This window comes from Mauremys reevesii, linkage group 10, assembly GCF_016161935.1.
Source record: "Mauremys reevesii isolate NIE-2019 linkage group 10, ASM1616193v1, whole genome shotgun sequence".
In the NCBI taxonomy this organism is placed as follows: Eukaryota; Metazoa; Chordata; order Testudines; family Geoemydidae; genus Mauremys; species Mauremys reevesii.
Window position 1 is genome coordinate 31,928,492 of NC_052632.1, and position 18,407 is coordinate 31,946,898.

The window sequence follows — 18,407 nt, forward strand, 5'->3', positions numbered from 1 at the left end:
TTTGTAGGGAGCAAAGGATACCAAGAGATGCAGTGCCAGGGTTTAGAACAGTTAGATATCCTTCCTTTCCCATTCATCTCCTTCCCCCTGAGGAGTTCAAGTCCGCTTTTAAAAATAACACACACACTTTACATGCATGTCACCTTACTTGATTACAAGGCAATTTAAATCAGACCAATCATTTACTGACTGCTGCTGAAGAACTCAAATACCTGCAACAATTCACTAACTGTATTTACAAATTTAACAGTCAAAATCTATTAGCCAGAACCATCAGCTTACTTAAATATAAGATCATCCACATCAGTCAGAGTAGCCCCAATACTTTTCAATAGCAAGTTGACCGAATGAATAGCGATCATTTCTTTTTTGTCCTTATCTGATTCTTCTCCACCTGAACCCAAAGACAGACTCAAATGCAACTACAAGACAAAAATATTTGTAGAGTGAAATCAACAGGTATGTATGAAATCCAACAATCATGTCTGTAAATTATTTATACTTCACTTGGTTTTTAAAAATTGCACTACTTTAACAGCAACACTTGCAATGCTCTTAAAAAATAGTGATCAAGTTCCCTTAATAGCTCTTTTATTCACCCATGTGTAGAGCCATGCATGGATACAAAATTTGGATCCGAATCCATCTGCAAGCTGCGAACATGGTTTGCAGATATCTGTGGATATCCGCAGATTTGCAGGGCTCTACCATGTGCACAGAGCACAGTAAAACACAAACAAAATCCTCTGTTCATAAAAATCATGAGAATAACACCAAAGTTTATTCATAAGTCATGATGATATCAATCATGTTCACTGACAGAAAAGAATGTGGAATATAAGTGACTCATTTGGGTCCTGATGGAAATTAGTATTGGCAAAAAAAGGCTTGTATTTTAACTATCCTGAATTTAGTTAGCAAAAAACCCACATCTTTTTTCCAACATTCTTCTCTGGAACTACACATTTCGCAGTGTTGGCAATACACGATCTCAGTTCTGAGTCTCTTCAGGCAAACAATGGTTACCTTTCATAACTGTTGTTCTTCAAGATGTGTTGCTCATGTCCATTCCATTCTAGGGGTGTGTGCGCCCACATGCACAGTTGTCAGAGACTTTTGCCTTAGCGGTATCCATAGGGTTGTCTGTGGCACCCCCTGAGCGTCAGTATATTAGGCAGCACCAACCTTATGCTCTCTCAGTTCCTTCTTGCCGACAGCTCCGACAGAGATAGGAGGGTGAGTAATGGAATGGACATGAACACCACATCTCGAAGAACAACAGTTATGAAAGATGACCGTTTTTTCTTCTTCAAGTGCTTGCTCATGTCGATTCCATTCTAGTATTCTCAAGCAGTATCTATGGAGGTAGGCTCAGAGTTCATAGTTTAATGGCTTGCAGTACTGCCCTTCCAAAGCAAGCATCATCCCGGGCCTGCTGGGTCAGTGCATAGTGGAACATAAACGTATAGACGGACAACCAGGTAGCCACCATGCAGATGCCCTGCATAGGTAACTGGGCTGCCAAAGTGGCCTGTGCTCGGGTCAAGTGGGCAGTGACAACTGCTAGGGGCAACACCTTTGCTTGATTGTAGCAGAAGCAAATGCAGGCAGGATCCAAGAAGAAATTGTTTGGGCAATTACCGGGTGTGACGAACAATTGTGTAGACTTAAGTAAATGTTCTGGCTTAAATGAAATTGAGACACCAACTTGGGAAGAAAAGCCAGGTGTGGTCTCCGCTGTACCTTGTCCTTGTAGAAAACTATATGAGGCGGCTCCAAAGTGAGCGCCCGAATCTCCAAGACTCGGCAGGCCAAAGTCACCGTGACCAAGAACGCAATCTTCCAGGACACGAGGAGGAGAGAACAGGAAGCCAAAGGCTTGAAAGGGGACCCGGTGAGCCATTACAGCACCAAGTTCAAGTCCCATGGAGGAACAGGGTCCCTGACGTTTGGGTAGAGGTGCTAAAGGCCCTTGAGGAATCTAGCAGTCATGTCCTGGCCGAAGACCGACCTGCCCTTGAGCAGTGGATAGAATGCCAAGATGGCTGCCAGGTGGATCTTGATTGATAAAGGGACAAACCCTGGAGCTTAAGATGCAGAAGGTATTCCAGAATGAGCTGCAACGAGGCACACTCAGACTGGACACCTTTTTCTGAGGTCCAAAAAGTGAACAGCTTCCATTTCCAGTACATCCCTTGGCCCGCGCCGCTTCCAGCAGCTCCCATTGGCCTGGAGCAGCGAACCGCAGCCACTGGGAGCTGCGATTGGCTGAACTTGCGGACGGAGCAGGTAAACAAACCGGCTGGTCCCGCCAGGGGCTTTCCCTACACAAGTGGCGTACCAAGTTTGGGAAACACTGTTCTAAGCAATTAACTCATTACTGCAGAGGAAAAATACTACAGGTTGATGCAGAACTAGACTACAACCATCAGTGAGCTTTCTTCCCCTACTGTGACTGGAATAAAAAGGTAAACAAAAAGCAGTACGTGGTGCTGCTAGTGAAGGCAGGGGGCTGGACTCTAGCTGGACTCTATGACCTTTCAGGGTCCCTTCCAGTTCCATGAGATAGGTATATCTCCATATATATTTAATTTATTTTAAAAGAAATGGAAGAGAGGACATTAAGTATAACAAAAGATTAATGTTTTTTATTCAGATTGTTCACATCCATTAAAAAGGTGAACATTTTCACCATCATATACGTTAGTGTTTTTATATTCTTCCTAGTTTTGACATCCATATGACATCCATTATAGCATTCTATTTAGACAGTTGTTATTAAATGCAGAAGGAACATAAAACAAATATTTGTTGATGATTCCTAAATCAACTGAGAAACATTTCCACCAAGTATTGAAAATCTGACAAGTCACAGATTCCTGCAAGGCCATATTACTGTAAATGAAAGGCGAGAAAATAGTTATTTAATCTGATCAATGTGAATGGCTAGTTAAACATGATAAAGAAATTAGGAGATACTATTTAAGGTTTTTGCTTCTCTGAAGTATTTTCCTCTACAACATACCTTAATTGGAGAAATATGGAAGTGCTCAAAGAAACTGAGGGTTGACATATCAGTTAAGGAAGATTCCATCAATTCAGCATTAAGAGCATCTATATCTTGCTGAATTAACTTTGTCTGTTTGTAAAAAAGAACATTTTAAATCAAAACTCTGGTTTCCTCAATGTCAACCTGAATTCAAAATAGGGGGGGAAAAAAAGCTATGGGATCAAAGAAAGGTAAAAATAAAATAATTACACAATTGCTTAGATAGCTGTAGCAGAGATGTCCTCCAAGTACACAAATACAGTACATTAATTATCCATCATATACTAAATTGTGATAACTATGCTCATTCCTTCCTTATTCAAAGGAGGGCAAACTAATACTTTCTAGATGACCTATTACACCTGTTTTTCTTTTGATGGGTAAAGTTTCTTGGTTTGATGACAAATGCAACTTCTCACATTTATTCCATCTCACTCAAGATTTTTCTGTCATTCTTTAGTTTTTTATTACTTTATTCATTGAGATGGAGTGCTGAGTACTACAAATTATAAATACTTATGATTTCTATGAAGTCTTTGTTCACCTAAAGCTTTTTCCCCCTCAATTAGAGAGGGCCTTCAGTTCCACTAGGAAATAAGAAACTTTATGGGTTTGAACGTTTCAAGAAAAAAGTTTGTAGGAACTACTCTCACACAGAAATTATGGGGGATCTTTTTATTTCTGAAGGTGTATAGATGATTAAAAAAATGCTCCTGTCTTACACTGCACAACTAGCACCTGCTGCTCCCTTAGGAAGAAATGGAATTAGTATGCATGCTTTACAGCAAAATGATGGGGCCTAAATTAGTGGTTACCACTCAAGAGAGAGATCTTGGTGTCATTGTGGATAGTTCTCTGAAAACATCCATTCAATGTCCAGCGGCAGTCAAAAAAGCTAACAGAATGTTGGGAATCATTAAGAAAAGGATAGATAAGACAGAAAATAACATATTGCCTCTATATAAATCCATGGTACACCTACATCTTGAATACTGTGTGCAGATGTGGTTGCCCCATCTCAAAAGCGATATAGTGGACTTGGAAAAGGTTCAGAAAAGGGCAACAAAAATTATTAGGGGGTATGGAACAGCTTCCATATGAAGAGAGATTAATAAGATTGGGACTTTTCAGCTTGGAAAGGAGACGACTAAGGGGGGAAATGACAGTGGTCTATAAAATCATGACTGTGTGGAGAAAGTAAATAAAGAAGTGTTATTTACTCATAGCATGAGAACTAGGGGTCACCAAATGAAATTAAAAGGCAGCAGGTTTAAAATAAACAAACGGAAGTATTTCTTAACACAACACAGTCAACCTGTGGAACTCCTTGCCAAAGGATGTTGTGAAGGCCAAAACAAAAACAGGGTTTAAAAAAAGAACTAGATTAATTCATGGAGGATAGGTCCATCAATAGTTATGAGCCAAGATGGGCATGTATGGTGTCCCCAGCCTGTTTGCTACAAGCTGGGAATGGGTGACAAGGGATGGATCACTTGATTATCTATTCTGTTCATTCTCTCTGGGGCACCTGGCATTGGCCACTGTCGGAAGACAGGATACTGGGCTACATGGACCTTTGGTCTGACCCAGTATGGCCATTCTTACGTTCAGCTCAGTGGTTTGAGCATTGGCCTGCTAAACCCAGGGCTGTGAGTTCAATCCTTGGAGGCAGGCCACTTAGGGATCTGGGGCAAAAATTGGTCCTGCTAGTGAAGGCAGGGGGCTGGACTCGATGATCTTTTGAGGTCCCTTCCAGTTCTAGGAGATTGGTTTATTACCTTATTACCTTAGTCAATTAAAATAGGAACTATTAACAGGTTCAATTAAAGATACTCTATATGTAAGTTAACTGTGCATTTTTTCATTAGCTCTAGAAAATAATTTTATGTATTCTACTGCAATCTTGGCCCCCAACACCTTGTAGCCATGAGATCCACAAGTTGAATATGGATTGTGCAAACAAGTGTTTTAACATTTCTTACAAATAGTAGTTACCCAATCACTGACTAGGAACCTGCACAAACTAATAGAGGACCCAATTATATACTTTAATTTGAGAATATATATTTTTTCCCAACTGACTGAGCATTCAACTGGCAGTCATTTTACAGTTTGGAAGATGCTTTCCATTTGTTTTAAATTTGATTTTCAAAATATCTAATTCACATGGTAATAAATCAAACCTGTTTTAGCAAAATAAATACTTTTTTCCTAAACACACATTACCCTTTGCCTTTCAGCTTCTGGATCAGTAGATGGGGTGAAAAGCCCAATAAGTGCTCCTAGAAACCCCTGATCCAATTTCAATGCCATCTCCTGGATAAGAACCATGAAATATCTAAGAAAAAATAAAAGGAAAAATATGGTGACCAACTTTTTCCACACAGATCATCTTATGGATACAGATTTAAATTAACAACCACATGCTGGGTATTAAGTGTTCAAGCTCATAATATTTTAATGCTCTGGTTAGAGTATTAAAAGCATCAGTTTATAGTTGGCGGGGCCTAATAGAAAGACATCTGAAGAGATCAGCTACTAATAATAGGCTGCAATTCAACACAGAAAAGGCACAATACATTAATAATCTCATCTATTTAAGGTTTATCCTAATAACTAACTGGTATTTCATACATTACAATACAATTGCTTCATGAAATACATTCTGAGAAAGTAGTAAAGGTCATGGGATAAGCGGCTTCAGACCCTTAAACCCTCATTCTGACCACGGTAGAAATCCCATGTAAACTGCCCATTTACCTGGGTGGTCACCATGATTTGTCAGCTTCTAGGGGGTGGGAGGGACTGCATTTACAACACAAATGTTCTCTGAATGTGTTTAAGTACCTAATCAAACTGGCTTATGCTAAGACTTGTTTTAGTACTTGTGTTGGAAGACTTGGTAAGTTAATTGCATCTTAGCATACAATGGTACAGGCTCAAAGTATTAGCTCCATGGTATTAACATTTCTAAAGCAAGGTATAATATGTGCTTTTACTTACTTGAACTGCAGTACTTTACTGTACTCATTGAATCTAGTGATGATGCTGATATCTATGAATGGTTTTGGCTCTAATAAAAAATGTACAAATTAGTTAGTTTTATAATGGATTCCATTTTGCAGTTAAATCAAAATATTTAATGTCACGGTGAACTAATTTTAGATTACTCTTGCATTTACTTACCTGAATCCAAAGCTATTGACTTGGGAGGGGCTACAGGGTGAAACACAACTGGGAACATTGGACCGGGTAACTGGTTATCAACCTGAAAAAGTCATATCAGATGAGCAGTATTTTAGTGAGAGTAAGATTTATAAAGGATTCCTTGGCTTCAGGTGGCTTAAGCAGCTTAGGTATATAACGATGTTTTGGAGTAAAAGTTGTCATTTGCAATCTTATTTTGTGTTTATAGCCTGATATCTGAAGCCTTGCCAGCACCTGTTTATCAAGAACAATTAGAACCATCAGAACAACAGTTATGATTGGAAGTGTGCAAATAAGCTTTCAAATTTCAGCACAGCGTACTATTAAAAACACTCTGACCGTTTGTTGCTGTTTTATATTTTAAATAGTGAGGGGCCATATCTTGCAGTCTTACAAGCCAGGCTCCCACTAAAATCAACTCCCCTTTATTTGAAAGGAATTAAAAAAAAAAAAAAGTTTTACAGGATTTGGCTCAAATCAAATAAGAGGATCTCTGTAAACTCCACTTTCAACAGCCTAGTCACGTGTCCCATTCCATACATAAGCCTTATGTTATGATTTGAGATTCCAACTAAATGTGGCATACAGTGAATACTTGGTACCATATTGTATTAATTCTCCAAGTGCAAAGTGCTGATGCGAACACTAAGCTATAAATGACTGAAGTGACTGACATAATAAGAAGCTAATAGAGCTTGGTAGACAGATAAAGACTGTTTAATTTCTTAAAATTTCTCAAATGGACTGAACTTTTTAGGCATGTAAGGTTTTTATATAATTAGGCAAATAAAAAGAAATGGAATATAGAAACACTTTCAGTTGTGGCCTTGAGTCAAGTAACAGTTGCAGTCCCAGGATTTGGAAAAAAGCATCCAGTTATGAGGAACAAAAGCTGGTTATTTAAAGAGAGGTTCTTTGCAGAAGTATTAATATCGGAATACCACAAGTTTTCTTCCTCCACAAACTCCTATTTCTCATTCTTTAAGAAAGTATTATCTACCCCTCAGAGAACACTTTCTCCCTTTCTTCTTTTGATTGAAGAACCTTAGAATCTGCTAAGCTTGTATGTAATCAGAATCTACAAGGTCAAATGTAACAGCTTTATTTCCACTTTAACACCACTTCAAAAGATTTACCTTTGGTGCTGAACTCATGGCAGTGCATGAATGGGTATGCAATTACAGGGAGTGGCGAAGAGGAGGCCTAGAAGCTCAAGTTTTACAATGGAAATTGTACAAGTATTGCTTCAGACTTCCAATATACTGAAGAATCAAACCTTCCCAACTATTAATACCAAGAATAGCAATTTCTATTCTGACTGCTCACAGTAGTAAACACCATGCCAGGTAATTCTTGTAAGATTGGACTCTGAACCTCTAGGTACAGCACAGAGAGTAAGGGATATCTCATAACTAAATGCAAAATACTGAACTTAAATGCTGAAAATGTTTATAATGCTTTTCTCTGCCACAAGATTTCCACCATGACCTCAATTACAACGTCTACCACTCTTCTTTATTCTGCCCTATAGATTCCTTACCAGCACCACCTGTGAAATTCTGAGACAAAAAGTCTTGTAGCATGTCTTTAAGGTCATCTAAGCTATACCCTGATGAAGCAAAGCTAACCGTGAGGTCCAGATCAAAGGATTACTCACCACAAATAGCTTGTGGCCCCTTTTTATTTTACCACAAGAGGACTATCAGCTTCAGATGATCTCACCTGCTGTGGAATTGATCTCAACGCTTACTAGCAATGCCTGTTCAGCCTATAGCGAATAATAAAAATGATACCTGAAGCCAATTCAACTGTGCCCGTAAGCTTCTTTGGTGAGGAGACTGTTTGAACTCAATATGAATGCCCGATAGGAAGTTTCGTCGAATACTGCATTTGATTGGGAGGCGCATTTTCATTGGCATCTTACAAAAATTCACCTAGAAACACATAATACATTTTAGCTCCATTTGGCTAATATTATTACTTTTAGATTTCATTAAAATGTCCTTGACTAGACATAAATGGGCATTCATCAATTAAAAGAAAGTACACCAATATTAAAAAAATTGAATTTCCAGAACTTTCTCACTGTTGCATAATAGAATGGTTATTGAACTGGACGTACACAAGCCAATACTAAATTTTTCTTTTTCTTATTAAGAAGGAAAGAAAACCAGATGCTACTTTGTTACATTTGCTGCATATCTTTAGTTTGTTGAATGGAGAAGTTAGGAGCAATCTTATCCCAATTTAAGGTATCATTAACATTTTTAGTCAACAGAATTAAAGATAACTAGGAGTCCGGTGGCACCTTAAAGACTAACATTTATTTGGGCATAAGCTTTCGTGGGTAAAAAACCCACTTCTTCAGATGCATGGAGTGAAAATTACAGATGCAGGCATTATTATACCTGTGAGGTTGTGGTATAATGCTTTATAGAAATATGCTTATGAATGTAAATATGATATAACTGGAATATGTTTTAAAGCTACATATGCCATGTAACATATCTCTGCAAAGGTTATGATCTACTGAATATATTCATCCTATTTGTATGCATGTATCATTTTTGTGTTTGAAGTTATGAATATTGGCTGTGTACTTATTTGATTTTAAGTAGCCTCAGTGAAGCATTTGGTCAGCTTCTTGAGAAAAAGACTATTCTCAGTAAGTGCTCAATCAAGAAACACTGAAGCTGACAATAGGATTTTGATAGATGCCAATCCACATCTGAGCTTTCCTGGGAACATTCCTGTAGAGAACCAAGTCATACATGGACATGTGACTTGCCCAGGTGACTCCAAATCTCCATCTTGTAGAGGGGATTCTACACAGGGGGAGGGAGGGGTTTCCACCCACAAGAGAGAAGCTATATTAAGCCCTGGGAGACCCCTCCATTTTGTCTTCAGCTGGCTCAAGAGGTAGCCTCTCCACCCGCAAAGGATACCTGAAAGAAACTGGAACAAAGGACAGGGGTGTGAGTGATTGCTGGACCCAGACTAGAAGGAGACTAGTCTGTAAAAAGCTTACTGGAACATCTCTGAGGGTGAGATTTCATCTGTAATCACTTTCTTACTGTATTAGGCTTAGACTTGCGTGTTTTATTTTATTTTGCTTGGTAATTCACTTTGTTCTGTCTGTTATTTGGAACCACTGAAATCCTACTTTTTGTATTTAATAAAATCACTTTTTATTTACAGTAACTCCCCACTTAACGTCCTCTCGCTTAACGTTGTTTCAATCTTACGTCCCTGCTCAATTACAGAACATACTCCATTTAAAGTTGTGCAATGCTTGGCTATAATGTCATTTGGCTGCCTGCTTTGTCCACAGCTGGCAGCCCCCCCACCCTCAGCCCCCCTACACTCCCCACCAACAGTGCCGCCCGCCTGCCGGCAGACCCCGCAGATCAGCGCCTTCCCCCTCCTGCTCCTGCCTCCTGCCCGTGGCAATCAGCTGGCTTGTGGTGTTCAGGAGGGAGAGGGGAGGAGCGAGGACTTGGTGCGCAGGCTCCCTTTCCCTCCCCCGCCTCCTGAACACCGCAAACCAGCTGATTGCCGCAGGCATGGGAGAGGGGGGGAGCCTGCACACTGAGTCCTCGCTCCTCCCCTCTCCCTCCTGAACACCACAAGCCAGCTAATTGCCGCAGGCAGGAGGAAGAGGGAGGAGCGAGGATGCGGCACACCTCCCCCTTCCCTCCCCTGCCTCCTGCCCGTGGCAATCAGCTGGCTTGCAGTGTTCAGGAGGCAGGGGGGTGAGGGGGAGCCTGTGTGCCATGTCCTTGCTCCACCCTGCTCCCTCCTGAATGCTGCAAGCCAGCTGATTGCCGTGGGAGGAGGCGGGGGGGAGGAGCGAGGACACGGCATGTGGAGTAAAGGGGTGGGGTGGGGGGAAGAAGAGGTGGGTTAAGAGTAGGGGTTTGGGGGAAGGGGTGGCGTGGGCAGGCCAAGGGTTGAGGCCCCCGCCCCTGGTGCTTGCAGAAGAGGGGAAGCTGCCGCTGGTCAACATGCTTCTCCTAGCCTCCACCACCCTTCAGCCTCCTTGCCTGCCTCATTATCTCCAGTGCCAGTGGGCTGTGCCTGGGTGGGTAAGGCGGGGGCACCTCCCAACTACAGTACTGTACTGTACGGCAAAAAATTTTTTTCCTGGAATCTAACCCCGCCCTTTACATTCATTCTTATGGGGAAATTGGATTCACTTAACATTGTTTCACTTAAAATCACATTGTAGTAAGATGAGGCCCTGAAACATAAACCCTTATCAGAGGCCCAGTATGAGGCCTAAGGCCTGAACTAAAGTAATGGTCAAGACTTTGCTAACATAAAGCAAAGTTAAGCTGTGAGCCAGAGGCAGGCCCTGCTCACAGAAGCTGGCAGGGAAAGAGCTGATGCTGCAAAAAAAGACATACCTAAAAGGTACTGGACACCAGATATCAGAACATTTGCATACTTGTACACTCCACACAGATAACAAGGAACAAGCTGACCCATCCCAATGACAGGGCCAAAAGGGTAATATGATGGATAGAGTTGGTTTGTTCAAACCAACATGTACAAGGTGAGAGGCAGCACTTTACTACGTAAAGGGGTTGTATCTTGCTACGTAAAGGGGTTGCACCTCAATACGTCAGGAATGATGTGTAACTTGTTTGTACCTCTGTATAAGAATGCACCCCTGAATGGATGTCTTTGTCCGGCCTAGGGAGCAGTGGAGAGTCCTGCCACTGACTGAGCTGAGTCGATTGTCAGGGAGCATATATGTATTAGCTAGCAGCACTCTAGCCGTACCTTGGACTCCCATGCCAGGGAGCTGGAGACTGTGTTTCTCTTCGACAATAAACCTGGCCTGGGTGCCTTCGTACCTTACTAGAGTCTGTGGTCATTGGGGGTTCTCTCAGGGTCTGCTGGGTCAGCGATCTGTGCAGAGCTGGGGCAGCACACAGAAGGAACACACGCACGCAGCTGATTGATATAAACATTGACTAGAACAGAGCACCACACCAGGAGCATCTGATGACATGCATTTTTCAGGAACATAACTACAACGTTAAGTGAGGAATAACTGTATTAATTAACCCAGAGTATGTATTAATACCTGGGGTGGGCGGGGCAGACAGCTGTGCATCTCTATCAGTGTTATAGAGGGCGAACAATTTATGAGTTTACCCTGTATAAGCTTTATACTGGGTAAAACGGATTTATTTGGGGTTTGGACCCCATTGGGAGTTGGGTACCTGAGTGTTGGAGACAGGAACGCTTCTTAAGCTGTTTTCAGGTAAGCCTGCAGCCTTTGGGGGATGTGGTTCAGACCTGGGTCTGTGTTTGTAGCAGGCAAGTGTGTCTGGCTCAAACCAGGCAAGGCACTGAAGTCCCAAGCTGGCAGGGAAAACAGGGTCAGAAGTAGTCTAGGCACATCAGGTGGCAGTTCTCAAAGGGGTTTTTGTGATCCAACCCGTTACAATGTCTGTTATGCAGGTATAATGATGCCTGCATCTGTAATTTTCACTCCATGCATCTGAAGAAGTGGGTTGTTGTTTTTTTTACCAACGAAAGCTTATGCCCCTATAAATTTGTTAGTCTTTAAGGTGCCACTGGACTCCTTGTTGTTTTTGTGGATACAGAATAACACGGCTACCCCTCTGAGAATTAAAGATATATGCATGCAAATGAATATATTTTTTCCAGCACGGAATTTTTATACCACAAAAAATATGTAACTTGGATAATATTCTGAAAAAATAATCAGTTTAATAAAAACCCTCCATCACTCCATTATTTTAACTCAAAAAATGCTGAATCACAAAAAATTGTGTGCCCTATGTATCATTTAGTTCAAACACAATCATATTCAAAGCTACTCAAAAACTTAAGGTCTATATAATTTATGGTAGTATAAAATATTACCTTTTTGGATACAAAATAGAAGAAAAGGTCAGATTGTTTATAATACTGTATATCATAAAAGTTTTGTCTCTATTTTATTTAGCCTTATTAAGTACTTTAAGAGATTTTTTCAACAATTCCAATATGCTTGGAATGTAAGTGTTCTACAAATGACTGGCTCTTTAGAAACATCTAAATCACAAGTGAGAAATGTTATAAACACCTGAAAAGCTGCATATTTTTTTTCTGAATCAACAACGTAAAAATGCGTAATTCTATTTTTATCCTCAGACCACTATGCATTAACAGCTATAATGCTATGTCCTCAATTTTTATCTGTGAATCTCTTTGAGGATGAAGATTCCACAAAATGAAACAGCTCCCATTTTTAAATAAGAGGCGATAATGTACTAGTCAACATTTACATTCATCACTGTCCTAAAATAGATGGAATCCAATGACCACAATTTAGCAGTGCACACCTATTTAGTAAAGCACTTAAGCAGATGTTTGGCTTTAGGCACCTATTTAAGTCCAGTTGACTGCAATGCTATTTCAGCACATATACAATGCTGAATTGAATGGAAGTGTGACTGATCTTATCTTTTTAAGTATCAGAGGGGTAGCCATGTTAGTGTGGAACTGTAAAATGCGACAGAGTCCTGTGGCACCTTATAGACTAACAGATGTATTGGAGCATAAGCTTTCATGGGTGAATACCCACTTCGTCAGACACTGTGTCTGATGAAGTGGGTACTGTGGCACCTTATAGATTAACAGATGTATTGGAGAATAAACTTTTGTGGGTTGCTTTTTACTCATCTTTGTTGCTTTTTACTTATCTTTTTAGTGGCTGCCATCTGATCCCTAATACTGCTACAGCCAAAGGAGAATTTCTATTAGTAAAAAGGTGTAGTGGCATACATTTTTTAAATTAGATATCCTGAGTTTATCAACCAATTATGGTCTTGAATTCCAAAAGCCCAAGGTAAGTGAAACAGTGAATTATCATAAAGTCCAGTGTGCTTATAAAGTTTCCAATTCCTGTGCCATAAAAGGGATGAGATGTGTTTCGGTGCTTCATAAAGAATATACATCAAGTATAACTTCTGCATGGAAGAAACTTTAGACCAATTTAAACAAGGTTTCATAATGAAATATCCTGCAAGTTCTGAAACGTTTTAGTCTTACTGGATGCATCCTAGACGACATACAACTACTGCATAGTTGAAATACAGTGTCTGTCAGACAAATATCATCAACAGTAACACCGAGGAGTCCTTGTGGCTCCTTGTTGTTTTTGCTGATACAGACTAACATGGTTACCATCATCAACAATGTTTATTAAAGCTATCTGACAAATATCTGATTGGAGACAATCTGTAACATTGGAGACAATCTGTAACATACTTAAATGTACAATTGCATACACTGTTAAGGCACTTCCCAAATGAAGACTTTTACATGTTGTCTAAATACATTACTGGAAGTAATATGGTGAAAACTATTATACAAATTTTTCTATGAAAATTATTGATTAAACACCGAACAGCCACAAGTATACCTCAAAGTTGTTATCTATTTTAACCCAGCCCAGATCCTCCATGGCATTTGTGGAAAGGTATTTTTGATAGGCTTTTTCCAACAGGTTTATCTGCTTTTGATTAAATGGCTTCCATCTCTGCTTTGGTTTCAATTCCCAGACAACACCAGAACTATAAGAAAGTACATTAATGTAATTATTCAAAAGTACTAAAAATGCATTGAAGTAGAGTATACCAAATTTTCTAATGTTTATGAAACACACAAAGCCTCATCCCCATATTTCTGATGCTGATTTCCATTCATTTGTCAAAATTATGGTTCTTTATGCCTGCCAAGTCAATGACTGATGAAAGTGGAAATGAAATTTAGAAATGAAATTTATTTTTCTTGAATACCGATTTCCACAATTACTATCACAACAAAGTAAAGACATGACCCAAATTACTGGTGTCCTTTTGTGGATATTTCGATGCATCGATCTTTGCAATTTTTTGATGAAAAAGGATATGATTTAGTATAAAGAATCAAGTTAATAATAAAGTTCTTTCTGAATTATGAAAAGGAAATTGAAGAAAAACTGATTGTTATCATGCACATGAGTGTTTTCAAATTTAATTTGCTATTGCAAAAGCAACAGTTACTAAAATGCAGAGTGACAAATCAACTCAAAATGTACCTTGTGTTGTATCACAAGGCACAGTACTTCAACTAGTCACACAATAACTCCACTGTACTCAAATGATATAATAGGACTTGAAGTCCAGAAATAAATGTCCAATTAATTAGGGAACTATGACAAGACAGGCATTTAAAATGTATATTCCCTTGATAGCTCTACAACAGCAGACAAAATGTAATTTTATGAATTCAGCATATAATGCTAAAAAAAGTCCTATTTTAGAAGCATAATCCACTTCAAAATGACAGTTTTCAAGTGTATTAAAGTATATGCCTAAACTACTCCATGGTCCATTGAAAGGCAAACTTGCTTTCCATCTGCAGTACCTAGTAATCCCTATGTAAGAGATTTCTTGTTTATTCTCATTGTTGACCAGAGAAAGTCCAAGACTATGAAGTGACAAGTTTATTTCTTGATCAGGTTGCTCCATCTCCTCTGCTTGCCGTGCTTTAGAAACTAATGCAACGTCATCTGTAAAAAGCAGTACTCTCTGGCGTCCATCCAGAAAGGACACCCAGTGTATCTGAGTATTTGAATTATAAGGAAATTGACCACATTCATCCTGAGTTGGAAAAAAGAAAGGTACTTTAATTGGTTGCATAAAAACACAAGGCAAGTAGCAAGCAACGGCCCCAATTAAGCAGAACAATTAGAATTTCTGAGCTATCTTATTATTGCCTTAAATCTGTTTTAGGATATTAATGAGATGGTCTCTTCTGTTACCAGGGGCTGCCTATACAACCCATACTTTTTTTTAGTATTTAGGGTCTTGTGGATCATTAAGATGTTAAATAAGATATCCACATTTTTTAAAAGAAGCTAAGGGTAATCTCAAGAATTGAAGACCTTAGCAGTACAATGACAGAGTTAAGAAAAATTAATCCTCTATTATACAGTACCTTAGTATACTAATCACAATATTAAATGGACAAACATAGTGTTTAAATGTTATACCATCCCCTTAATGCGTTAGAATTCTTTCAGGGTTAACACAACTGTGAATGAAGGAGAACTGAGACACTTATTTTGGCTTTTGAAATGTAACTTCAGAAGTGAGTATTAATGTAATACTCATGTAATGTACAATAATTAACGTAATGCTAACCATACGGTGCAATATGTCTTAACATACATTAAAACAGGTTTCAATAGTCAGAAGCTACAAGAAAGTAGCAATTTTCCAGTATGAAACGATGTTTACATTGTAAGGTACCTCAATTTAAAAAACAAACCAACCAACCACCATTACTAAAACTGAGCAAAGAAAACTAAATTCCACCTTGTAATAAAAATGCTCCTTTATTCCTCTGCCTGTCAATTACCGGTTATTTTCTATTTTCCTGTCCTAGACTATGTGATCTAATCATTTGCCCATGCAAAATCGTCCAACTTTTTTTTTTTTTTTTATATGAAGTGCTGTTTCTAGCAGGCTGGATTTGCTTGATCTTTTCCTAGGTTTATGTCTTCACCTTGGTTTTGCTCCCCTTTCTTCCCGTTTTCTGTCTCAGCATTGTCTTTCTACCCTCTATCATAAATCATTTTTCTCTTCTACCTGCATGATGTACATGCTGCTGAACACCGAAGTGGCTCAGAGTGAGCAACTCCTGCAATGCAGTACTCTACTCAATGGAAATGTTTCCTCTTAGTGAAGGGAAGGACGTCAGGGTTGTGATTTTCCCCAACCCAGAAAAAATACATATTATTTTCTGGAAAATAACTGCAGGAAGTGCTGCTTTCACCTGCTGCAGTTCAAACAGGAATAATTAGAGTGTACACTTTTGATACTGGTGTAAGAGACCTTCTTCACTTGCTGCACCACTTCCTCTTTCATTGCCTCCTCTCTTTAGAGGTGTATCAGCAAATACAGATTTGTAGTCCTGGCAGCAGTAACACTCTGCTCCTCTTATTCCTCATTTATACACAGCCTGCTCATTAGTCTGATTAATGTTTGTTTCAGATAAAGAAAATTGGGAGATCTGAGTTTTGCCCTACACACGAGAGCTTACAAGGTTCTTCAACATACTCTCAAGTAGAAACAGCAACTACACAAAAGGTTACCTATGTACAGAAACAAAAGCCATGACCTAACAAAAGGTCTTGCATTTTAAATGACCATATCCGAAGTCAAGGCCTCATCTCCAGTTTCTCAGTGAACTCATGATTCTAGTTTGTCACACCTTCCCTCCCCCAATCTTTTTTTTTTAAATGTACCTTAAGTAGATCATGTTCACCAACATTTTGTGCATACGTCCAAGTTAGTTTTCTTATTCCAGTGGGATCTGCCCAGGCAAACAGTCGCACCTCCTTTGGTTTTAACTCCATCTCCTCCTGTAACCCACTGCAATAAAAATAAGCAGGTAAGTACGCCACTGAAACTCATGGCATAAGCCAAGTTTAATATGAAGCATTGGGACATCATTGTAAAATATCTTTTTCTTATCTTCATTATACTGCATTCAAGAAAAGTGCATGAATTTAGGTTCCTTGCCTTCAACAGTAAAAACCGGATAAAAGTTGGAAAAAAACAGATGGCAGAATTCTTACTTTTACATACCTCTGTTTATATTTAAGGGTGTCCCATGGAGTCTGGTTAATGATAAGAGCTGGAGCAGCTCCCTCATGGTAATCTGAGAAGTTTATGACTGTAGAATTTTCAGAAATGTTCACATTTACCAGTATGCCTCCATTCTGTTGAAGATAAAGACTTGCACTGTATATAGTTTATTAAATATAAAATATGAACAGTAGTTACTGAAAATTAACTGAGTTACTTTGCATTAAGATGTATCCTTTATAAACCATTTATAAATGATTGTATGTTGTTAACATGTTACAGATGCACATAATATGTATAGTGGATAGTCATAAGCAATCTAATGATCTGCTGAACTCTAACAAATTGTGAAAATGATTAACCAATTATTAAACCATTTATTAACCCTTTATACACTATTTACAAATGTAACCTTAATGTAGGTTTTGACTGATTTTTAGTTAAATCTTTGAAATAGCTTTTAAGATTATTTGTTTCAGTGTACTGGCTGAAACATTCACCTTAAAATACTGAAGATGTTAGAACTTATATTCAACCCTTCGTCTTTATTGCTTCTTAAGTTGGCATTCCCGATGTAAAATATGGCAACGTTAAACTAATTCTAACGAAAACTTTAATGGTTAATTCACAGAGAAAATAATCCTCTAAAATGGAGAGACAGTTGTACATGTGTTCCACCACCTTTAAGGGGTCAGCACTTTTGTCTTTGGATGGTCAATGTCTTTTGGGGAGTGAGGAAGGCTTTTCCTGGGTATGTAAATGGATCAGTCTCCCAAGCAATCAAGCCTGAAAAAGTTTTCCTTGCCTTCTGATAAGGCTTTCCATAGGAATCTTGTCTCACATAGGGAAGAGCAGAGGATCCAATATGTCTTCCAAAGTCAGAGCCACTCTCCCTAGTCATGTGAGGGTTAGGGGCCTGAGAACAGTTGTCGAACATCGCTATATGTAGCTTCAGAAAGCATTCTCCCACACAGACAGTACACCTCATTACCTTAAGCTTACTTTGTTGTTCTGTGGAGTAGTGTGGGTATGGGGGGAGAGGAGGGCACCTGTTATCAGTGAGGAGTTCTGTTGGCGGACCTATTCAGCTAACATGTGCCTTCTGAAAATCTCCTAGGAGGACTGGAAATAAAAAGGGACTGGAAGACTTGCACTCTGCTATTTGAAAATTTAATTTTATGTCAAAATTTCAAGTGAAGGTGGAAGTACTAAATCTACACTCTGTTTGCATTGTAGAGACAGAAGATTGTGAAAAGAAGAGGTGTGGCCTAACAAAATCCAAACTGCCTTCAATACTTGCAAAGAGAGACACAGCCCAAAGAGTTTAGATCAGGTTGCAGGTCAGGACCCAAAAATGGGGAGTCAAAGATATCACTCTTACATATCCTGTGTTTCTAACTATTTTAAAAAAATAAATCTAAGTGCCTCAGCACATCTCTCCAGCAATCTACAATCCAAAATTATCCTCAACAATCAGTTGAGTGATATGCCTA

The 18,407-nt window shown here is 39.1% G+C and overlaps 1 protein-coding gene across 2 annotated transcripts in view; it reads right to left on the bottom strand.

The window, feature by feature from the left end:
- The window catches only part of VPS13C (vacuolar protein sorting 13 homolog C), a 192,156-nt gene that overhangs the window by 31,530 nt on the left and 142,219 nt on the right, over positions 1-18,407 (bottom strand). For both annotated transcript variants that reach the window (XM_039491026.1, XM_039491025.1), the window contains exons 63-72: positions 16,915-17,048; positions 16,572-16,698; positions 14,687-14,922; positions 13,701-13,851; positions 8,050-8,190; positions 6,236-6,317; positions 6,053-6,122; positions 5,276-5,387; positions 3,026-3,139; positions 283-422 (exon numbers count right to left, since the gene is read on the bottom strand). In XM_039491026.1, the coding sequence (XP_039346960.1) occupies positions 283-422; positions 3,026-3,139; positions 5,276-5,387; positions 6,053-6,122; positions 6,236-6,317; positions 8,050-8,190; positions 13,701-13,851; positions 14,687-14,922; positions 16,572-16,698; positions 16,915-17,048 (1,307 nt within the window). The remainder of the gene's footprint in view (positions 1-282; positions 423-3,025; positions 3,140-5,275; positions 5,388-6,052; positions 6,123-6,235; positions 6,318-8,049; positions 8,191-13,700; positions 13,852-14,686; positions 14,923-16,571; positions 16,699-16,914; positions 17,049-18,407) is intronic.